Source organism: Bemisia tabaci, chromosome 2 (genome assembly GCF_918797505.1).
Source record: "Bemisia tabaci chromosome 2, PGI_BMITA_v3".
Lineage (NCBI taxonomy): Eukaryota > Metazoa > Arthropoda > Insecta > Hemiptera > Aleyrodidae > Bemisia > Bemisia tabaci.
In genome coordinates, this window is record NC_092794.1 from 19,623,246 (window position 1) to 19,647,694 (window position 24,449).

Below are 24,449 nucleotides of genomic sequence, written 5' to 3' on the forward strand. Positions count from 1 at the left end.
TTATTTCATTATAAATATATGGAATTTTATTTACTTTAGTTTAATGTAGGTAATGCAAAAATGCATGAAAAATTCAACAATTTGCACAAAAGAAAAGGATCAACGACAAATTGCTAACAAAATAACAAATATACAAATTTTTGCCAGACACAAGATCAGCAGAGACAAAAGACAACTAATTTAAAAAAATCATTTGATTAAAAATGGTAAAGTGGGAATAAGAGTGCCTGTGATCTTAGTTGAAAATAAAGATACAGTGAAAATATTCACAAGGCTGAAACATGACTTCATGTTAGTCTTCAGAATAATTGAAGTTTACAATTAAGTTTCTTCTGCGAAATTGAAAAATGCATGATTACATAATCCTGACAGGCTTTAATTAAAAGAAATTTTTTGTTGACAGAAATGCTCGGTGGGCAAATAAATCAAATGCAATAGAAAAATAAATTTATGTAAGGTCACAGCTAAAGTAAGTCAAAAGTTAAAGGCAAAAGTCCATCTCTAGAACCACAGCATTTCGATTATCACCCTTACCTAAAAGTGAAGATTGCAATAGAGTATCTGCATGCAGCAAAAATTTTTGATTTTAGGTAATATTTTTTATTTTTGTTAAATTTGATTTCGCCAACATGGCCCTGCATTTTCTCAAATATAAGAAGCTCTCAAAGTTGAGGCCATCATGAAGGAGCTAACATGATCCGGTAAAGAGTCTACCTCCATGTTTAGTTGAACTACCCTTTGCGATAAGGAAGTACTACTTCTGGCTCATTGTAGAAACAACGTACTGTCATTAGTTTTCCAGTGAAGATAATGCTTTTGCAAATGAGCCAAAAATAAAAGTTTGTTACTACAAAATGCAGTCCAGTTAAACTCTCCATGAAGAGATAGGTATTTTCATTAGTAAAGTTGCACTGACTCTGTTAAAATTACAGTCATCACATGCAGGCTCTCCATACCGAATGACAACTTTGCTCATTTATTCCACCCTATCTTTGCATGGAGCATTTCACTACATATCTAGAGAAACTCTCGAACAAATCAAGTTAGCGTGACAACTTGAGTCTCAACTGCAAGAAGTTTCTTGCTTTATAATTATACAAATATATTCTAAAATAACCTAAGGAAATGAATAAAAAATCTTCCTTAAATGCAAGAAATCTGTTTGAAACTTTTTCGAAAAATTTTGAGAGAAACAATTGACTGAAAAACAGTCTCTATGGAGAAAACTTTACAAGATTAAATACTACCTCAAAAATTTCCCCCAGTCTCAAAAGAATTATTTGCTGAAGTAAAAAATAAAGCAAAACCAATCACAGCCGATTTTTTATCAATCTGTGTATTCAAAACATTCAAAACGAAACTGCCGCTGTTGGACAAGGAATTTTAACTTCTGGACTGAATTGTTCAAGTACAGACATTTCTATACATTCTATCCTGATGTCATAGAAAACTTACACGTTTCTCAAATTTGACAGTAGCGGATTTATATTATGATTTTGATTTTAAAAAAAATAAAAAAAATGAGAAAGCAAAAAACCTACTTCTGTAACACTGATTATGAAATATCTCATTAGAATGACGGTAAACTTATCTTGGAGTAATTTGAAATCGTTCTTATGCCAAAATTTAAATATATATATATTGCAGTAATGACTGAAAAATAAAAAAAAAAGCGCCTGAGGAATCGAACTTAGAAAATAAATAATGGAGCCTCTCGCAATCATAAAAAGTCTATGATCAGAGGAAACATCAATTCATCGAGAATCTAAACTAGACCTTACAAAACAATGGGACTGGAAAACAAACCTTAAAAAATTTGATCAGTGAAAAAATTTATGGAACTGGAGATATACATTTTAAAAGAAGAGGAAGAGAAGGCAAATATATTACATGTTCATGAAAAAGAGAGGGTAAATCCCTTATAATAGGTTATGGAAGAAGTCACCAGGATGTCCAACAGAAACAGAAAACACTAATTTTACTTGGTTTACTTATATTTTCAATACCCCCCCCCCCCTCCCTTACCCATGGGTTTTAAATGCATGCAGCTGTTGTAAAAAATAAAAATCTCTAAGCTTCATTTAAGCTTCAACCCAGGAAAAAATCAATGGCAGGTATTTACAAAAATATGATAACGCTGGGAGGTGACGTAATGTTCGATCTAGATTATGATCAGAGTAGAGTCAAAAAATTTTTCATACAAAAGTATTTGATACTTATTTTGCCGTTCCCTTGAATGGGTCTTGGAAGCTCAAATATTGTCTTATCAGAAAATTGACAAAGGCACACTTCCAGAGTATTAGCCCTGAGATGGTTCAGGAGCATAAAGTTTTATCCTCTAGCCAAAGAGGTGGTGGCCAAAAGGTTTGGTTTCTGACGTTCGCACAGAATTTTTATTCTATCCAACAACTATTTTGTTTTAATTTAAAATATAAAGGTCAAATAATTTTGTATGAGGAAGTTTTGATCGAAATCTAACACTACTCGACCTACCTTTGAAAGTCAATAATCAGGTTGAAAAAATCTGGATGGTTAAAGTACAGATAGATAGATGGATTTCAATCAATCATTGAAAAAGAAAAATAAATAACACATAAGATTTCTTCTAAGGATCTACAAACACCCTGGTCACTCAATAGAACTTGTCCTTTTATCACCGGTAATGCAGTGAACGGGCTTAATCGTAAACAAAATGACCACTGGAGTAGCTTTGCTGTTGGCTTAGTAATACATGTATCCAAAATCACAGCCATCTCGATCGCGGCCACCTCGCCGGCCGCCTCTGCCACCTCCACCTCCGCGACCACCACGACCTCCGCCGCGACCTCCACCTCGGCCACCTTCAATCCTATCACGTTCTTTCTTCTTTGTGAAACGATCCGACATGGCGTACAATTCTTCAGGTACATTCTGTAAAACAGAAGGATTAATTGTAGCTAAAAAGTAACTGCGACATACATGCTTCCCCAAGGGTGTATTTAATGAATGCTTTGGGGCAAGGACGGATGGCTGTTAACACTTTTTTCTCCAAGAACGCATTTTCTAAATCCTAGTGGCATTAGGAGTACAAGCATAGATCCATTTCACAATTTTCAGTTGAGAAGAAGTGAAATAGACCTAATAGTATGGAGATGACTAAAATTGTGGCTATTAAACTCCATCCAAGCAAGGAAAGGGGTGCGGAGGGTTTTCCTCCTTTCACTTTTGAATTTGATCCTTAAAAAACTTTATATGGTCTCGCTTCTCCAGAGGTTTGATAAAATATTTTATAAATTTTGGCTAGAATATTAGTTGAAGTACCCTACTACAGGTCCTGGATTACCATTAATAAGTATTCCCATATTATTAGAGTTCATTAAGACGCACCATGCACAAGCATGACACTGTTTAATTAAATAGGGTTCCTACAATTTTTTGCAGTTTTCCCTTTTGTAAATTTATTATTTAAGACATTTTTTCATAGGTCTCCCCAGTTACTGATGATCAATTCCCAAATTGATTAAATTGAAGTGACAGATTTCCATCAATTCATTTTTAATTTACTCAATTTTTCAGCTGATATTCACCTTTCGGATTGTTTGCCTTTCTAGAGGATGATCAAATCACACAACTTTGAACTCGTTTATCATGGCTTGATATCGCCCAAAAAATCCAGGAGAATTCCTTTGAGTGCACTCTCTACTTTTTAAAAATGCAAGTATTAAAAGTTACTGAGCAAGCTAATTACCATATGGAAGAGAGAAAATATCGCACAGAGATGTGGTGTGTTAGTTATGCTTTTAATGCAAAAGTGGATGAGCAACTCCCTCAGTCGAAAAATTATGGAATGTATAAAAAAATTGTTTCCAGGTCTCATGACGAATTATTTCTCATTTGTTTCATTGATAAGCCGATGAGAATACTTGTCATTTAATGCCAATGGTTAAGATTAAGAGGCTCCCTATAAAACAGTAGGTATTTTACAATGCCTTCAACACTCATTCATCTTCTGAGAACGAACAAATACTTCAACTGGTGAAACATAAATAATGTTACTTATTTTACCTGTTCAGCTTCAGTTAGGATGCCGATGAGTTCCTCAGCAACTGCCCAATCACTGCGAGTGAAAAGAGAGATTGACTCGCCCCGTTTGCCAGCACGACCAGTTCGCCCTACTCGGTGCACATACTCTTCAATATTTCGAGGGAAATCATAGTTAAAAACATGCCTATAGAAACAGGAGTACATAATAAATATAAACTGTTGGCTAGATTGACATTTACAATAGGAGGCAGTTAGTGCTTAAATACTTAAATAATCAAAAATAACCTTTTTACTTCAGAGAGATTATTTTATGGGTTCATAAATGATAAATGAGTTAAATCGAGAGGAGTCCGTCTGATTTGAGGAAAATTATTGACCATCTAATTAAGGGGGGAATTTGGATAGCTTTCATTACGCACTGCTACCTATGCATGGAAGAAACCTTTCATTGCAGTTTTCACAAACCTGCTTTTCCTGCTACATGCTGTTCCATCAGAAAGGCTCTCTGTGTTTATAGAAAAGCATTTAAAAAAGATGAAAAACAAAATAAAACCCTAGGTACAGTACTTTTGTATTGGGGGAACAAACTACTTTTCTTTTCGACTAATCATCGCTCACCTTTCGTTTTTAACAGAGGCAGTGAATTTGTACATTAAAACATACCCAGAACATTCAACATATACAAAAACAGCATACAACACATTCTTAATTCCTTAATTGCTCGAAAATCAAGGCATATGTTTGGAAGATTAAATTGTTTCTATGAGTTATTAATGATCTATTAACTTTCCATTTGTAACTCTTTATATTCTTAAGGAATAACATTTTTTGCTAACTTTCTATAAATTAATGGCAATGTAACTATTAAGTTTGTGACGAAAAAATTATCATTCATAAAAAAATAAAAAAAAAAATGAATTAATCAAAGAGTTCAGGAGACTCACGTAATATCAGCAATGTCAAGACCTCGACTCATAAAAAAATAGAAAAAAAATGAATTAATCAAAGAGTTTAGGAGACTCACGTAATATCAGCGATGTCAAGACCTCGACTAGCTACATCTGTTGCAATGAGGATCCTAACATAGCCTGTTTTGAGATCTTCCAGCGCTTGTTCACGATCGGCCTGCTCTCGGTCCCCATGAATACATTGGCAGTCTACTCCTTTCAGACTTATGTCAGCTGATATGGCATCAGCCCGTGCTTTTTTGCCAACAAAAACAATTACTTTATCTTCTGGTCCCATGTTAGCCAAAAACTGAAGGAGCTGCAATTAAAAAGGAAAATTGTCACACATTCAGAGAATTTACACAAATAATGAAAATTGAGAAACTCTAGTTCTTTCTTTGCAACTGTACACTCTAAATTCATGTATTTGACATTGTTGGTGTGACCGACATCGCGTCCTGCAAGCGAACTTTTGAAACAACTTTTTTCATCTTCGGGTTTAGAGTTTCTCCAATTTTTCACCAAAATTTCCTATTTTTCCTCACAATTGTCTACTAAGGGAACACATATAAAAGATCGCATTAATGGCCCATGAGGTAAAGTGGCTCGTGGGCAATTCCGCAAGTATCAAGTAAAACAACAATTTTGAGAAATTTTTTTTTTTTTTAAAAAAAAAAAAAATCCCAAATCTTAAAAAATTACACATTTTTGGAATCTTTGTAACCTCTAGATTTAGGATTTAGGTATGTGTGGTTGCCATGTTTCTTTTGAAGTTTTGCAAATGGCGTTAGGTTTTATGTTGCAAGATGTGGGAGTTTCCACACCATAACGAACACTATTTTCACCTATGCTAACTTGTATAAAAAATTTATAGAAATTTTTGGCAAAGAAGTTGAGTAGATGTATGTCCAACATTAATGGAAAATCACAATTGAAGAGGAGACACGATGATAAAAATAGTTTTGAAATCGAGTGCCATTATGTTATACCTACTGTTAATAACTTTTTCCCAACTATAATATGACATACTATGAATGTGATTGAATGCTCCATGAAGCGATGGATCACAACAAATAGAAAATCATATTAACATAAGAAATTTCAGCGTACATATTGATTGTGAACTGAAAAACAACTGCCTGAAGTTTTTAAGAGCCTTAGATTTTGAAGAGCCTAGGGGACTAATTACTCTGAGTTAGTATATCACTTAAGGCAAAGCAGTTGATAGAAGATTTCAAATCTAAAATGTACTCACTAGATCCTCTTTTTCAGATTCGTCACAGATTTCAATTATCTGTGTTACGGAGTGTGTAGCTGCAAGGTTAAGAGAGCCAACGTTGACTTGCACGGGGTCCTTCATGTAGGAGCTGGCTAGACGGCGCACACCATCTGGCCAAGTAGCGCTTGTCATCACAGTCTGACGATCTGGACGGATATCTAACAGTGTCTTCCGGATCTGTGGTTCAAAACCCATGTCAAGCATCCTATCTGCTTCATCCAGAATTAGGAACGTTACCGAGTTAAAATTAATCACACCTGAAAACAGCATTCGGACTCAATTACTTCTTGCGGAAAGGCACAAAATGTATTCTTGGTCAGTGAAAAATAATTTAATAAAAATTAATTTTAAAAATTCTAGTTGCTCAGTTTTTTACAAATACTTTAAGCAGTTACAGTCAAGAAAAAGACATGAAAAGGAGCAAATGACTGCAGACTGTGGTCAGACCCCCTGAAATGGAGAAAATGCAGACCTGAGTGATTGCAGGTGCATTATTTGAATTCTTTCAATTGGCATTTACAAAATGAACATTTAATCTGCTCTTAACTCCCTTTTCACTAATAGCAAACAGGGTACTCACCAGCCATGGCCAAGTCATTTAATCGTCCTGGTGTTGCTATAACAATTTCTACACCCTTGTTAACTACATTGATTTGATCTTTGCGGCTACCTCCTCCATATACACACACACTGAAAACAGACAAGGATACACATGAATTATGTCTAGAAATCTGAGAAAAGTGAGATTTAAATTCAGTTGTTACTTTCCAACAGCAGAACATGAAGAAGCTCAACAGATCCTATCCCAGAATTACCTTCCCTCCAACTTCGAGACAAAAAGAATGAGAAGAGAGAGGGCTAAAAGCACGGACCTGCCCATTTTTTGTGTTTGAAAAACGCTGGGGGTTAGACAAGTGATTCCCGTTTAACATATAGGGCTGGGAACAAAATTGACCTCAGTCTTTTTCTGTACCCACAAATTTTCTAGAAAATCGAGATGTTCATCGAAAACCAGGTTTAGCAAGAAAAAAATAATTTCCAAGGAAAATCTATGTAGAAAGATGTCACAGTCTCACTGACACAAATGCATGCATACCAATGAAATATTTTGTGAAATATTCGATACTTTACATAAATATTACAGAAGACTTCCTATCATTTGGTCAAATAAGTTCGGAAAATTTGCAGAGGCATGAAAAAATGCATGGCAACATGCTCAACACACTTTCAGAGTGGGCGCCAGTCAAATAAAAACTCATTGAGAGAAACACAACGCACAGCCAAAGACCAAGACCAAGTATGAGGAAGGAGAGTAGAGACAGTTGAGCACTTGTGTCTCATGATTATATTCTAGTTGAATCTCCATTGAATAATGCTTCATTCACAATCAAGGTACACTCTACTATGGGTATGGACAAACAAGGTGCCGAAGTGGCAGCGCTGAGAATATAGGCCATCGAGTGATGTTGCAAGTTGTACTGTCTTTGCCACGCAGTTCAAAATGACCCGTTGAAGAGGTTTTGGCAGATCTGATAGCTTCAATAAGCTATCAGATGAATTTAAAAAGTTGATAAAACTCAAAATAACAAAAAACTTAACTAAGAACAAAAAAAATGACAGGAAATTGATGAGACCCACCCTCAGAACAGAAAGTAAACAAGTTTTCAATATAGCATCGCAATCATACCATTGGACGCTGTCAAATCTACGCGTTTCGACAACTTTTTAAGATTCCATTTGTCCATACCTGTAGTAGAGTGTACCTTGATTCACAATGCTTCAGCATGGCCTACATCCCTTGGAAAAAATACTCACGATCTAATTCCTTTATAGCTGTATTTGTTCACTTCTTTATCGATCTGTAATGCAAGTTCTCTGGTTGGAGCTAGGACAATTGCACTGGGCCCAACACGTTCCTCCCTCGGCACAGGTTGATTATCAATGTGAATAAAAGCTGGCAACAGAAAAGCTAAGGTTTTGCCTGAAAAAAAAAAAAAAAAATGTTAGTAATTACAATAATTTACAAATTGTAGAATAAAATGTGAAAATCAGCCCAACCCACAATGAAAAAAAATACAGACTGAGATACCATTAGTCCTCAGTGACCATCCTTATACTCTCCCCGAATGTAAAATGGACCGCGTTTAACAGAAAGGAACCAAGCCATATCAGTTGTTGCCAAATTTAACCAGGCAATTCAATTTTTAACGAGAATGTTCATACCGACTCCCTTAAAAATTGTGAGGAATTTGCTTTGTACTTTGGAGAAAATTCACTGAAATTTGCACTAAAATCTGCACAACCTATGTAAAAAAATTGACTTGCCCAATTAAATTTGGCAAAAGCTGATGTGGCTTGGTTCCGTTCTGTTTAACGTGGTCCAAATAGACTCTTTGTACAGGCATGATTCTTTTGTACTCTTTGATTTTTCCATCCAACAGACATTTCTGAATCAAATTTCAACTAATAAGGATTTTTTATAATGAATTAAACCAAAAATTAGTGTAAAAAAATACCTTTAATCATTAAAGCATTTCAGTTTGATAGCCATCAGTGCTTATACATATTCACCGATCCCTATGATTCATTGTAAATAATTTTCAAGAGAGGGTAAATCTCATCATTTCAAAAATAAAAATGCATAGAAAAATGAATAAAATAGAATACAAACCTGTTCCAGTTTGAGCGATACCAATTAAATCTCTTCCTTGAAGTAAAACAGGCCATGCTTGACACTGGATTGGCGATGGCTTTGTAAAATTTTGCTTGTGAATCTCGTCTAGAATTTCAGGAAAATCATGGAACGCCTCTTCAAAAGTTCTGACTGGATTGGGAATCGGTTCACCTGTGTCTTCAAAAACAAAACCAACTGAGATGTCGTTTTGCTCCTTCCTGAAATGACAAGGGTTGCATTATAAACCACTGCTATTTCACTGACAATAAAAACTTTTATTAAAGGTTGTCTGACGAGAAAGAGGAACAAATGAATTGGTAAGAACAGGCATCTTTTCTTACTTTTACCAAAGATATTTATGGATGGCTTGGTTTTCATCAAGGCCATCTCAACTGAGCCTATTCACTGAACCTTGAGGATAGCAGTTTGATAATTTCACTGAAAACATGTTCATTTGGAAAGAGGTCACTGGAAACATCCAGACATCTCCACATGTTTTGAGAGACCTACGATCTTACAATGAGACATAGTCCTCATTCAACTCTAAATTTACTGAATCTTAAGGAGTGACCCAAAACAGATCAATACTATTATGATTAACAAGATATTGTAAAAAGCAAAGAGGCACAATGCACCATAAAATAGGTCCTATAATTTTATTATATTAGCGTACAAGAGGAAATAAAATTATATTATCTGGAACCGTCTGCCCGGACGGGTGAAATTGAGCGAGAATTGTCTGTATGCCTGCAGTGAGGTGACTTTTTTCAGCAGAATTATAGGTTCTATATATGGAAGAAGGAAAAGGACTTCGACCATTCTGCTCTACTCATTTTGCGTTCTCTATCGAATTTGGGTCAGATTGGGTCTATCGAGATTGAGAAACCCAATCTGATAATCTATGATATTGTCATCTTGATTAAAGTTTTGTGATAGACCATTTGCTCATCTATTTTCTGCGGAAACTCCATTAGTTTGAATCTCTTTTACAGTTTTGATTGAAACTGTTAGAAGATGAATACGACTTTGGTTTTTAAGTATCATATCAACCGAGCTAGGGAAGGCTAGGAGTCTAAGGGTATGAAACCAAGCTTCAGTTATTTACCTAGCGTGAGCGTGTGAATTGTTTAGAATGGCTAACTAGACCTATATTAACAGTGGGTTTTAGAAAGTTTGAATTTAGTGTTTATAATACAGAATACAGACATCAATTTCTCACATATGAGTTGATTTTGAAAGTTTAAAATACGTTCAATGTATACTACATGAAATTTTCATGAAAAAATACGTCTTTTAAAAGTCTAATTCTAATCTTGTCTTGTGATCTAAATTTCAGCATTATTCCTCAGAGAGGTACAAAACTATAAGCTAAGCAAACAAGTGGCATAAATTTTTGAAAAATAACTTAATTTTACCGAATTTTTGCTGCTTCAGCAGGAGACATATTAGTAACACTTGGAAGCTCGTGGTAAAAATTCTTTTTGATAGGGGGTAGAGAGGCTAACTTTTTCTCCTTTGCTATGGCCTGAAACAGTATCATTGAAATAAAATAATTAAAATTTTACTCAGGTTTGCCTGTAAAATGAACTCAAGAGGGATTACCAGGAAATATTACAATTCAGGTCAAAAATGGGAAAAATTTTATAATTTATTCAGTATCTTTCCATACATCTCAGCTCATCGTAAATGGGGGATGACCCGCACGGATGCTCATTGACGTCCTACAAACCCCTCACAGGCAAGGAAACTGATGTCCTAAAAGCACAAATGTCATGAGGACTCACTGCAAACAGGTTAAATAAATAATTTTGCGGTGAAGAGACTCTAAACAAAAAACTGAAACTCAAAGAGCACAAAAGTACTCACCCTGATTCAGTACCATAGAGTAAAAAGTCAACCGATCTGTCAAAAATTAGGGATCCTTAGTGGATGAGGAACTGTCAGAGCCCCCACCTTAAATAATGTCAAATTGAAAGCGTAACATCAATAATAGACTAAGCTCTAGAGGTGATATGGGAGAGGAGAATAAAAATACTAATACATGAGTAAAAGTTACCATACCACAGTTGGATGTGCGCATTTTTTGACTTCGGTAATGGAATTACTTTGAAAGCCATAGAATTGGATTACTATTTGATAAGTGAAAGCCCAACACTGATAGCAATTCAAATAGAAATTTTACCATAATGAAAGAAAAGATATGATCTTACATCTGCTTCATAGATTTTGTCCCAGTTGATGACCTCATCTGATTGAGTCAGCATGCTAGCCATGTGAATTTTGTCTACCATATCCTTGGAATTAGTACGGTTATCTAAACTGTCCAGCAAAGAATTTATCAGCTCAGTTGCTTTTGCAACTTGTTCAGGTGTGCCTCGTATTGTCACATCTGTTGTTGTGTCAGGGTTAGGTTCTCGACTGACCTGTAACAAAAATCATACAAATTTCTTCAGATTTTACCTGACCTGAAAAGAGTCCTCACAATTTCCTATCCTGAAATTTAATATTTTCTCGAAACCGTCATTTTTTCTGGAAGAAATCCATCTATCTCAACAATGACCCAATAAAAGATGTTTAAGAAAGGGCACATAAATTTGAAATGATATTAGAAGCTTGACAAGGAAATAAAATCACCGTTCTCATCTAACTGGCTGCAAAGATGTGCAATACAGGGATGCCATGATCAATTTTCCTTGACTTGACACATGCATGGAGGAAAAGAAGAAACTTTAGAGCTTGTAAGTTTATGCTGAATAGATCCTGCATCGTACGCAATCCAAGAAATAAAGAACATGATACAAAAATGACATTTTTCGCTCCCTGGATGTTCTCAAACTTTGTGCCCAGGCAAGAGGTTCGGGGGCTTTGGAATTTATAGAATTACAATTGAATCTCACTTAGTCAAGTTTTTAAGGGACCAACGTATTATGACTTAAGCGGGTCTTCATTTTATCTGCTTTGCCGTGTAGGATGAAGTAAGCTTCAAAATTTGAGTTGAGGGGTTTTAAGTGACTTTTGAAATTTTGGAATTAATCGTAGTCTTTTTTTTTTCTTACATTGTGCCTTACGGCAGTAGCCAGGGAACGAGGGAATTCTTTACTTCGGCAGGATTTTGTCTGAAACGTAGTTCAGCTTAGCAATATCCACCTTAATTTTCAATTGACAAGTGGTCTTGGGTGCTGAGGAAACAAATAATTCAGGATTTATAAAGAATAAAAGGTGAGACTGCGACAGTTGCACAAAAGATAGCAGAATGAAAGCACAGCGACGGTGTAAGTCCGCAACCATGTATCTCAGTATGTGACGTTGCAGGCTTCCTGTCATACAGAATTTTTTAAATGAAAAACTACTTGACAGGAGTTCTTAAAAACTGCCGTGATGATTATTCTCCTTACGAAGAAAACCCTGCAGGAACTTCAAGAAATGATGTCGATTAATACTCTTAAAAAAATAAAATAGGAGCGGAGATTTTCAAACACCACAAACGAGATACATGGTTGCAGACTTACAACGTCGACATGCAAGTGCAGCAGACAGCTCTGAATGGATACTGCCTCCCCTCCTCCCACAACCACACACTGCGAGTATCGGCAAGGCCTCTGACTACTCGGGAGAGAGTGAAGGGGAGGGAAGTCCACTTAAAGTTGCCTGCAGCACTTGTATCTTACTGTACTTTAGTTTAATCTGACTATCGCGAAGTCTTACCTTTGATGCATCATAACTCCTGAACTGTTGGTTTTCTCAGCACCAAAGACATCTCATCAAGTGTGAAATAAGATGAAAAATTGAAAAAAATTTAGAACCCTCTCCCCCCCAATTCTTTGTTTAGGTCAAAAAATTTGGGAAAAGAAGGGCTCAGAAATGGGTAATTGATACAGAAAGTTTGGGGAACATTTGAGGAGGAGTACGGGGAGAATGTCATTTTGACATCATGCTTTATCCTTTTCTCCTTATAATAATTAGTTTTGTTCGTTGAATCAATCACGTCTTTGTGCACATTGATACAGAAAAAAAATAAATCAAAATAAACACTAACCTGTATCCGGGCACCAGATTCAAATTGGAGGTCATTAATTTTACTGCCAGATCGACCAATGACTGACCCAACCTGGGTGGAACTAACAGGTATCACCTTGTAATCTCCTCCACTTTCGGTCGAACGCCGACTGAAATTTCCATTGTCCCTATCATTTCTACTTATATTAGCTTGTTGACGCCAGCCACCATCATTTGAGGAGTCTTGTTGGCGATTCCTACCACCTGAAAATGATAATTGTCATTAAATTCCCGGTCTGAGTAAACCCCAAACTGCTCCCTACTGATGGGGGCGAGATGATAGCATTCACAGACTGCTTGGAGTCTTTGATTCATGCCTCGTCCTAAAATGAAATGAACTCAATTTGGAAACGTTTTGCCCCCATTAAATTGATAAATTATTAATAGGTTGTGTATTATTTCTCATGTTTTTCATGAGGTGATTACTGATTATTGGACCGCCTTTAAAGGAAGGAACCAAGCCACATCTGCCATTGCCATATTTAACCGGGCAATTTAATTGTTTACAAAAGAACGTTTGAGCGGATTCTTTTGACAATTTTAAGGAATTTGCATCATACAATGGAGAAAATTCACTGAAATTTGAACAAAAATCCGCACCAACGTTTTCATGTAAAAAATTAAATTGCCCAGTTAAAGTTGGCAATGGCCGATGTGGCTTGGTTCCTTTCTGTTAAACGCGGTTCAATTGAGCATTTGCATGCCTCAGGGTTTCACAGTTCAAGTACTTTTTCTCCTGAAATTATTTCAAGAAAATTTACTTTGCCAGAGGGCTAAAAGCTTGAAGGAATATTAAAAAATCATTCTTTTAAAGCTTTGTTTGTGCCTCTTACGACCAATCCCTTTTCTAGGGACCTATCTTAGTTATGTCACTTGACATGGCAACAAATGGTGCATAACTTGACTTAGAGGTGTGGTCAGCTAAGTTGGCACTTGTTTACTTTCCATTTGCGAGCAGCTGCAACGCTGTCGTCCGATAGGAGTTGAGAATTGACTGCGCTCACAATTGGGCCGAGGTCTATCCTCGTTTGCAATTGGACAATTGCATCATGTCGCTTGTAGGCAGAATGTAAGCAAGTGCCAACTTAGCTGACAGCACTTCTATTTCGTTTTACTGACTCAGACTTTAGTTAGTTAGACACTGATACTCAATAGAGTTAAAATTTTAGGCCTTATTTTTCCCGCAGAATAGTGTGGACCCAACACTATTCTACCGACCGGTTACACTTAGTTCCAATATTATTTAATTGAATAATAAGTTTCTTCTAACCTCTGTCACCGTCACGACCTCTGCCTCTGAATCCGTCACCTCTACCTCTAAATCCATCACCTCTGCCTCTGGACCCATCGCCTCTACCTCTGGATCCACCGCCTCTGCCTCTGCTGAAACCATCACGATCCCTTCTTCCGCCACGATCATTGGAGTCATTATAACTGGAACTTTGGTAATCTCGAGGCGTAGTCTCGCAGCCCCACTCATCCAAATCACCCATCTGAAAACTGATGGAAACAGCATTATACCATTAATAATTGGAAACATGAATTGATGGCCGCAGAGCACCTTTCTCAAAGGGCACAGGTTGAAATGCAGTGCGAGTATAACATACACTTATTGCTACTGTACCATATCAAGTGTGTTGCCATCATACACAGCCTATCAATTAATTAAAGGAGCTCCTAATAGTGACCCTCGTTCCAGCTGAATTGAAATATGTTACAGCGTTGCCTACGAGAATGGGGAGGCCGTAACTACTCGGTTTCGTGACGTCAAACTAGTAGAGTAACCGCCGTATTAACCAATCACAGCCGCCGTCGATTGGCCGAAGTTGCATGAGCGGCGCGTTTGAATCTTCGAGGGGTAACGATTTTCGGTATTTCGTCGTGTTTATCTTTTATTTCCTCAATTATCAGACAATATAATTCATGAACTAGGCAGTTTTCTGATGTGAAATTTTATCTTCTTTCAAAATGGTTCTTATGAATTTTTGCATCAGATCAACCCCTGAAAAGATATTAGCACAAAAGGAACATGTGTCATGCGTTCTCCCATAAGAACACATGTTGAATCGCAGCCGAGTTTCATCTACTAGCGTGACGTCACAGAATCGTAGTTACGGCCCTCTATTCTCGTAGGCAACGGTTACAGCTTTTCTTTGCATTGAAATCTGCCTATCTTTCACCTGATCATTTCAACTCGTGAGTGCATAATGGCATAGACTCTAACCGTAGCTTAGTTAAGGTTGCAACAAGGATTGAGGGCAAGAGATAGGTTTGACATCTCGCTGCAACCTCATTTTCATTGAGTAGGGCAGTAAACATTAATAGATCACTAAGTACTGAACTACAAGGTGGCTGTCTAGCCACCAACTCGAATGCTTCCTCTCAATAGTAAAACTCAAGATCATTTGAAATGATTTAAGATACAAGACTTTAGCGGATGATTTCATCATCAGCCGTATTTTCTGGCAGAAAATACATTAAATAGGTTGACAACATCTAGGAGGAATCCGCCGATAAGTACATTTAACATGACTTCAGATATTATACAGCATATTGCAAGTTTATAAATGGGAATACAGTATGCTTCCGAGGAGCGGAAGCTGCAAATCTACTCATAAATTTGGTAAAATTTTCTTTTGAGCGGGGACATTGCTTCAAGTCCAAGCATGCTGCCTGTTTGTGGTTGAAACTGACTTGTAACCTTCCCACAGCGAAAATAAAATTAAGATTTGTCAGTAATGGTGCTAAAAATTCATTATGGTACCAGTACAGCTTTTCGTAAAAATCAAAGATCTTAATTCTAATCTGAAAATGAGGAAAAAAGTGCTGGTACAGCATGAAAGTTTCCGTAAGAGACCTGGCTGGACTTGTCCAACAAGGGCGACCACATGTCGGAGTGAAATTTAAAGATGATTGAAAAAATTAGAGTACTTAAAATCTCATGCTCCTTACGTCAGTAATCACCTGTGAATTTCAAGAGCTGAATGAAGAGAAGAATGTCAAAGAGTAACAATAACTCACTTTCCTCGACAGGATTTCGAAGTAGGCCGGATAAAGCAAAACAACGCGGGTAAGATGATTTTTCCAAAGAGCAGCATGCGGCCTGCAGAACATAGAGTCAAAGATAGGGCTGACCCACCAGCCTGTCAAGCTTACCAGCTAACCCATAACCCATAAGTGGGTACTCGCTCGGCCAATGGCAAAAATTGGACAGTACGCTCCTCTGATTAACTATGTACAGATTTTCAGAATCTTTCAATGGAATTAAATCGGTAGCTTATCGAGGAATTTGGAGTCTACCAAGGTCTCTGTAGGAAAATTCTTGCTGGCGAACACTTTAATGCTTCACTCGCGGATACGAACTATTGAATTTCGCGCGCTTCAATTCCATTTCAACTGGGTACTCTGATAAAATTTGATTGGTCGATCGTTGCCGGGCGAAATCCGATTCAGATACAGAGATCGTCTCTAGTGTATCTATGCGGGTTGAGGAGGTGGAGGGTAGTGGAGGGGAGCTAACCTATAAAAATTTCATTATCAGATAATCGGTATCAGTGGTTGATAAGGAAGGCGTGGTGAAAAGTAAGTTACTAAAAGATTTGTTCAACGAAAAGAAGAGCTACCGCAGCAGTCACTTACCCGCCTTCGTAATTCAAAGATTAACACTTTATAAGGATCTGCTTTGAGAGTGCTGTTCAATGTCTTTCTATTTTCAACAACCAGAACTACCAAATTCTAGATAAACCTCATGTAGTTTACAGTAAGACCTCCTACTCAGTTTGTCAGGACCAGTGTTGACTTTTGTGAATCAGGAGTGCCATGAATACTACAGACGAAGCCACTGCTGCCGATGCGAATGCAACCACCAAAGCCAAGACAGGACGGACTGTAAAAAGTGTGATACCGAAACGAAGGTGAGTAGTTTGCAAGTAGAACTCATCCTTGTATAACCACGCACTGCAATAGAAGTACACATGAATTCTGCCCAGTTCTTGATGCAATGAATTTCATTCATCAGATGAAGTGCTTCAATGTTGATACCTATCTCATAAGAGCTTATCTAAGTGTTGATAAAGAGCTGGGATAGTAAGATGGAACAGCACTGATCGACAGAATTGAATAAGATATAGCTTCACCGTTGTCATCTTTGTAAACATGCAGCTCTTAAATGTTTAAATGGAAGGGGTTATTCTTTCTAGTTGACAACATGGTTGTTCCCTCTTATCTAAATTTGTGTAAAATGATTAAATTTTATGATTTCGACCTGTCTTGCATTAATACCTCTAATAAACCTACATATAAGTGAAACGTTGCCTAAAAGCGCTAAAATTAGCCCTTGTGGGCTATTTGAAGTAGTAAAATAAAAAAAAAAAAAAGTAAGAATGGCCTCTAGTGAGAGGTAGGGCTGTTCTTTCGGTTGTCGGTAAGCTACCGAAACAGTTCCGTCAAGGAAAAGTTACGATAAGAGCGCTCTTGCCGATAGCTTTCAGAGTTTTCGGAGCTGACGAAAATAAGCTGTTGCCATTTGTACATCTATTTTACGCGCTGCCGCGCCAGGCAATCTGATAAACTGACACACAGGGCAACAATGCATTGAGTGCGAGCTCTCATAAATCCGATGAGTCCGGTTGTTAACGATACCATCGCCACTGTCGGCACTGCCGCCAGTTTCGGTAAGAGACGATATTGATAGTGTTCCGGCAAGAATTCGTTTGAACACCCCTAGTGAGAGGTGCCCTAAGGAAGCTTCCTTGTAGTTTGATTTATTAACAATCTGCATGTAGGCCTTTTAGAATATTAATGCCATCATTACATAGCCATTTCTGTTGAAATTAACACTTTGGCTTCTACAGACAAGAATACTTCTCATTGCAAAACTGCACTGAGCCCTCACGGACGAGCATTCATGTCTTGGAACCTCAAAAATCTTCATTTTCGTTGTTTCTTATTTTGTTAAAAAATTTGGCGCTGCTAGTAATTAACTTCTGGTGACTGATCTTCACTTGTACATACTTAAAGATAAGGCACACTTTCAAGCTATTTGTTTGAGAAGTAGGCAAATAATGGCTAGAAAACTGAAAACAGTCATTTTTGCCGTTCCTAATCTGTGAGAGCACAGGGTGAAAATCTAACTCAGGAGTTAAAGGGTTATGGGCAAATTTAGTTTTGCATTGATTCAGTTTATTGACAGAAACTTTTAAGTAGCATCAGATTGCAAGTTGCCAGAAAAAGAGGTCTGAAGTATTATTGCTTTAAAATCTGCAATGTTCAAATAAATTTCAACGACAATCTTCAAGTTAAAAATTATTTTTTCTCAGGTTTGAATTTTTGAAAGGAAACAATGTATGCAGGGCCGGATTAAGGGGGTGGCCTCAAGGGCCGTGGTCCATGGCGGCAAATTTAGGGGGTGGCAAATTTTGCAATTTTTTTAAATGCAGGTAAAAAAAGAACAAATCGGATTCAGAAAAAAAATTATCAATGAGAAAAGGGGACAAAATCTCTCTTTCCTGAGAGTATAAGTAGTAATTTCTAATTTTGTCGTTTTTCGGTGATACAAGAGACAGCATCTTTAGTTAGTCGAGTTAAGAGAGGAACTTTATCACGCAATTTGGCCTGGAGCTCAGCGCAGAGAGGAATGATGACGAGGACTTCAGATGAAAAGGACAAGCCCTCGGCGCGGCGGTCGGCATGTAACACATATTAGCGCCTACAATACTGCATGAATACTTCACTCATTGCGCCAAACACAGTGCGGTCAACAGCGGTTGGCGCGAAACGCATAGCGCCTACAAGACTGCAGGAATACTTCACGCATTGCGCCAAACACAGGGCGATCAGCGCGGCGCAGCGGCGGAAGTTAAAATTATTAAACCACATTTATGTTTGTTCTTTCATAATTTTTTGGTTCACTTCATATCAATGGAGGACCTTGTCCACTCAGAGATAGGTTTACGGAACTTAATTTTCGCGCAAAGTTCCGTGAAATTTTGTTAGTAGTGTTGACAAGGCTTTCGCAAAAAATTTCTCCAACACGAGTAGGTAAACGCGTCTTACGCACCCCTCCCTCTCCGGCACGTTCACTTGATGGTTTTTATTGATGTTTCAAAACGTATGAGAAGGGGGCGGCAAAATACCGGCGGCCCATGGGCGGCAAGTAGGTAAATCCGGCCCTGCATGTGTGTAGGTTCCACTTATTGAATTCGAAACCACTCCAAATTCATTTTATTCCAAAATGACTAAATGCAATTCTGTTACTTAAACTCTGTCTATTTAAGCAATGGTCATCTTTTTGATGCACCAGTTTGTGGTATCAATAGCCTATCTAGCTACTGTATTGTCATTTATTCAATTGAAGCAACAATTATTTATTAATACACATGAATAAAAAGGATCGAATTTGCATAAATTTTCAAGAGTTCATAAGGATCTGATTTCTAATTCATTAGGGGGGGAAAAAATTGACAAGAAATCTACGGGGCTCCGATCAAAGATACCTAATTTTTTATTTAAGGCGTTGGAATGGAATAAAGATTAAATTGGAAAATTCCCTAAGCTTCTACTTCTATCACTTTAAGGCTCAGGTGAATGAACTAAATGTTTGCACTTAGCTGTTCCATACAATCCGAGTTTTTTTTTAACATTACAGATTACGGAAAACTCTATCAACTCCAAAGAACGCGAAAAACAACGGGAAAATTTACGAAGTTGGGTTCGAACCCAGCATGCAACTAATTCAACTCCGCGGTAGGCTGTGTTGCATTTATGCTAGATTTTGCGGGCGAAATCTGCGAGCTGCCCACGGCCTATGCCTGCCTGCGATCTATTGCTCCCTCGATAGGGCACAGGTGCGATCGGTGTTTTCCTCGAGCGCTATGATGCCATGCCCACCGCGGAGTTAAAATTGCGGCATGTTGTGTCCAAACTGGACTTTGTATACTTATTTTTCCATGGTTTAATTACATTCCTAGCATTATTCAAAAGCCAACTTCGTCGGTCAGAAAGCTCTTTAGTTGGTTTCTAAAATCGCGTTATAAATCTGTGCGACAGGAGCGTTTTATAGTTGACCGAAATTGAAGTCACGCAGGAGGAAAACGCAAAAGCCGTGGACGGATCTCAGATTTCGCCCGCAAAATCGAGCGTATGCAACTGGGCTCACAGCGGAGCTAAAATAGTTGTATGTTGGGTTCGAACCCAACCTCGAATATTCTTCCATTGTGTTACGTTCCGCGCATTATCCTAATACCAAGTGTGACTCTCGGAAAGGCTCTTCAGTTGGTTTATTTGTTCGTTTGCAATGTTTTTTTCTCTGTTAACCGATGAGCCTTGAGAAATCCCTGCTAAAAATTTCCCATGTAGATTCACGTAGAAATTACCCAATTTCCGTATGACTTCATGGAAATCGTCCGACTTTCTTGTCTTTTGATGTTTTTTAAGGTCAATTCCATCAAACCGTCTCGGAAATGAGAACTTTTTCCTGTGAGCTCGACATGGAACAGAACTCAAATCACTTCCATGCAACTCACACGGAAACCAGGTCATTTCTGTCCAAGTCTTCATGAACATGGAAACACCTCCAGGGGCAGACTGGGTACAAAATCGTTGGATGGGCGAAGCTAGCACAGGGACCCCAAGGGAGGGGGGGGGTCAGGGGGGACACCCCCCAGTGCAGAGGGGGGTCCGGGGGGCCTCCCCCGGAAAATTTTTCAAACAGAGCCCCCTCCCAGATCAAATTTTAGGCAGTCTTAGCTTAAAATTTGTGAAAAATTAGAGTGTTCAAAAGTGATGTACTTTACCTATTTACTGTACTTTTTTTTGAAACTGAAGCACATATTAAGGAATACTATAACAAAGATGAGAGGACAGGGCCATGAAACCTGAAACTTAACAATATTTTAGGGTAGCAAACAAACAACTTTCCTCCCCTCTCCTCTCCCCTCCCCCCTCCCCAAATTTTAGAAATTTTTAATCTAGTTAGTCGCATTTTGAGGCAGATTTTTCATCAATGTCTGCAGAAAAATTATGTTTCCGTTTTAAACTTTCAGCAAAAAATGCACATATACACTCAAAAGATCCTGAAAATTTTTGAAATTTTGGTATTTGGACACATTTTGAGGCTTCGTGACGCAGATTTTCCTATGTCTGCAGAAAAATTACGTTTTCTTTTGGAAATTTCAGCAAGCAATGCATATATACACTCAAAAAGATCCTGGAAATTTTTGAAATTTTAACTCTATTAGGACGCATTTTGAGGCTTCCGTGACGCAGATTTTCCACCAATGTCTGCAGACAAATTACGTTTTATTTTACTTTAACACAAAATATTTTCAACTTGTTACATTCAGCAAAGCTGGAAAATTTTTGAAATTTCAACTCTATTTGGACGCTTTTAGAGGCTTTTCTGTCGAAAGTTTTAAGAATGAACACGGTGTTTTCATTTAAAACTCTACATTAAAAGAGATAAATATCTTCGACGGCCTCAAACTTCTTTCCTCGCACTTTCTCATCTTCTGTCTCCTCTGTTCTTCTCTCTTTTCCTCCCTTTTTTTTTGCTTTCGGAGGGGGCTTGAGCCCCCGAAGCCTCTCCTCCCCGGCTACGGGCCTGGCGATCGCAGCCTGATTTTGTCTAATTGTAAGTCTCTGGATAGTCATTTGGGCGGCCTCCTCCTCATATTTCTCTTTCTTTATTCTTCAGTGATCCCTTAATTTGATTCAATCCATCCGTGGTTTTTGGAAAGATTTTCTTGATCCTTCATAGTATTTTTTAGTCATCGGAGTCCTTAAAGTTCTCAGCCGGCTTAAGAAGCTAAAAACTAGTCTTCAAAATACGGGCCCCCACCTGATATCACTGGGGTCCCTTGAAGAAACGAACGTTTCAAATTGGGCCCTTGGAGTCATAGGTCAGGGGTCCCGGCGCTTTTGTAACAGCCTGAACCATCACTGGTCTCCAGCCAAGTGCGGAGATCTGCGATTTTCACTAGGGCCACTTTCATTCGAAAGTCCGGGGCCTGGGTGCTCTTCCGAATTTCAAGGCCCATTGCACTCCTTGCAGTTAAAGGCTGGGGCCCCAAGGTCACCTTCGAGGCGCCAATACCGCTCATTTTGAAGTCTTCCGAATTTTCTTTTCCATTGAGTGAAATTTTGTATATTTTTTTTAAGCACTCGAGGGGGCCCCAGAGAGGTTTCTAGAGAATTGATGGTTGGGGATCCCCAACCGCCCACCCGGGCCAGTCCGCCCCTGAACACCTCCTTGAGCTCGACATGGAACTCGCAACACTTCCATGCAGTTTACATGGGAGCCAGGTCTTTTCCATCAAGTCCTCATGGAATCGAAAATGTCCCTCTTAGTTCGGCTGGGACATAGAAATTTCAGATTTCTACATGGGTTTCGCGGAGTTAAAAACTTTTCTAACATGGTCAATTATTTACTTTTTGTAAATGGTTGTAAAGAATTAAAAGTAGATGTGCGTATGTGTGCGAAACGTTTGTGTCAAGTAGCGTTCTACTCAATGACTTGCTGAGAAAATAACACGTGTTTTCACCTTTTCAGGACTGACCTGCTGAAATGGAACGGTTGGGGTTATCAAGACTCCAAATTCATTGTTGAGGACTATACGATCCAATTTACCGGAAAGCGGTAAGTCCACGTGTTGAGTTTTCCCTATTATATTTGTGTTAATAGCTAGCGTCTACTTTTTTTTGGAAACATTAATCAAAATACGAGCTCAAATGCAAAATAGTAATTTTTAAGGAAATATCGACCGTGAAACTGCAGGAACGCGTATCTTCGTTTTCGACGCTCCAGACTTCTTGAACGTCATTTCTTGAAAACTGCCACTGATAATGGTTGATAACTTTTTAGAGGGTGCAGAACTGTGTTACGGGGGTGCGTTACGCTCGAGAAGGGGGAGCGGGGGACAAAATAATCCGATTTTTAACGCTGAGTATTTTATGGAAGGCCCTGAGCTTTATCACCATTTTTGATTTTTAAAATTCTGACTCAGTTGTGTCAAGAGACAAGCTCTCCTTTTGAACCTCAGACTCTCTGTCTAATCCCGAAGAAAAAAGTGCCAGCAGTCTATCGTGCCGACCCATTGCATATGATCCTTTCGCCCTTCATTGTTTTGATAAGAAAGTTACTGAGGTCCTGCGCGATGAACGGAAGGGAGCAGCACATCTCTTTATGTTACTTGTGACCGTGAGCTCACACGATTTCCTCGTCCTGTAGAATTCGTCCCCGTCAATTTTTAATGTATCCGAATTGATTTGCATGATATCTGCATGACAAATCATTACAGGGTCATAAAGCTGCCTTCCTAGATGAAGCCTCGGTGCGGCGGTGACTTGCAAAGTTTAGCAATTTCGATGGACTATGACTTGAACGCCTCTTTTGGTGACGAACAAATTGTAAAGACCCGTATAATCAGATGCATATTCCCGCTTTGATCGAAAGGTGTAGTAAATGCTTTGATGGATTGGAGATTCAGAACCGTGATTACGAAAATTAGGCTCGAATGACCCGTCGCGTAAGCAGTAAACACCATGCCACGTGCCTGTCGCGATGCGGCCGCGTGGTTGAGCGACGGTTTCAGTTGCCTCCTGAAAAAGTGCAAGCTGATTTCAGCGATAGAATATTTCATAAAATCTGATCGCGTTAAATTTTATGAAATGTTTTGAAACACTTGTGATGCATTCAAGAGCCAAGAAAACCTTAAAAGCAGTGATAGGTACCTTGATTTTGAAACTGTGCCCACCTTCCCCCTCCCCCCCCCTTTTTTTCGCCAGTTTAGTTTTTGGACTTTTGGACTTAAGTATTACCACGCTGCGCCCTACTTGTCGGCTATTTAGCTGTAATATCTACCATTTCGACGGTTTAAGTCCGCAATCTCATATCTCGTTTGCAGTGTCTGAAAATCTCCGCCTCTATGTTCTTTTTTTAAAGAAGAACAAATTGACATCATTCCTTGAAGTTTATGCAGAATTTTCTTGGCACAGAGAAGAAAAATCCCGGCATGCAGTTTTAAATAATTGCCGTTGAGAACTTTTCTGTTTTAAAAATAAAGTATGACAGGAAGTCTGCGACGTCGCAAACCGAATTATGTGATTGCCGACTTTTTAGTCGATTTAGGAACATAACAGCTAAAAATTTATTCAATAAGGGAACTCATGGTCACACACGAATTACGACGCGTGGGTGTTTTCTTTCAATTAAAGAGTTATGTTGGGACTTAAAGTCTCTCGACTCCTCCAAAATTCTTAAAGAAAATCGAGATCTGCAGATGTTGCGTTGCGATGAAGATGCGTATTTTCTAACATTAGCTATCGATGAGCTTGATTCACAGCCGCTATGGTGATATTGGGTTGATCTTCGCTTTGAGGCGTAATATTTTTGCTCGCGATAGAAAATCGAAAAAAGAAATCGGTTATACAGCCGAATATATTGGGTATTTAGATGTTTCTTTACTGCCGATAT

General features: G+C 38.2%; 2 protein-coding genes across 5 annotated transcripts in view; one reads left to right on the top strand and one right to left on the bottom strand.

Moving 5' to 3' along the window:
* On the bottom strand, positions 1–16,758 carry LOC109042743 (probable ATP-dependent RNA helicase DDX43). 4 transcript variants are annotated; one of them, XM_072296862.1, is made up of 12 exons: positions 16,619–16,758; positions 14,250–14,479; positions 12,960–13,183; positions 11,134–11,346; positions 10,339–10,448; positions 8,921–9,141; positions 8,065–8,230; positions 6,830–6,939; positions 6,226–6,506; positions 5,048–5,289; positions 4,045–4,207; positions 1–2,910 (listed from the first exon to the last, which is right to left on the bottom strand). In XM_072296862.1, the coding sequence occupies exons 2-12, from the start codon at positions 14,470–14,472 to the stop codon at positions 2,722–2,724; spliced, it is 2,142 nt and encodes a 713-aa protein (XP_072152963.1). In that variant the 5' UTR covers positions 14,473–14,479; positions 16,619–16,758; the 3' UTR covers positions 1–2,721. The 4 variants fall into 4 exon arrangements, with proteins under 4 accessions (XP_072152963.1, XP_072152960.1, XP_072152961.1 ...); XM_072296859.1 differs by lacking the exon at positions 16,619–16,758 and adding an exon at positions 16,001–16,153; XM_072296860.1 differs by lacking the exon at positions 16,619–16,758 and adding an exon at positions 15,944–16,095.
* The window catches only part of Agps (alkyldihydroxyacetonephosphate synthase), a 24,843-nt gene continuing 17,147 nt past the window's right edge, over positions 16,754–24,449 (top strand). Inside the window, exons 1-2 of the mRNA XM_019059662.2 lie at positions 16,754–16,893; positions 22,527–22,613. Of these exons, the coding sequence (XP_018915207.2) occupies positions 16,799–16,893; positions 22,527–22,613 (182 nt within the window). The 5' untranslated portion in view covers positions 16,754–16,798. The remainder of the gene's footprint in view (positions 16,894–22,526; positions 22,614–24,449) is intronic.

Bases quoted from the DNA above. Each gene is read 5' to 3' on its own strand.
- LOC109042743 (XM_072296859.1), bottom strand. From the start codon at position 16,077: ATGCTGCTCTTTGGAAAAATCATCTTACCCGCGTTGTTTTGCTTTATC. The intron at 14,480-16,000 runs GTGAGTTATTGT...TGTTTCCATCAG, and splicing joins TCGAAATCCTGTCGAGGAAA to TTTTCAGATGGGTGATTTGG. The intron at 4,208-5,047 runs GTGAGTCTCCTA...CTGTTTCTATAG, and splicing joins CTTGACATCGCTGATATTAC to GCATGTTTTTAACTATGATT.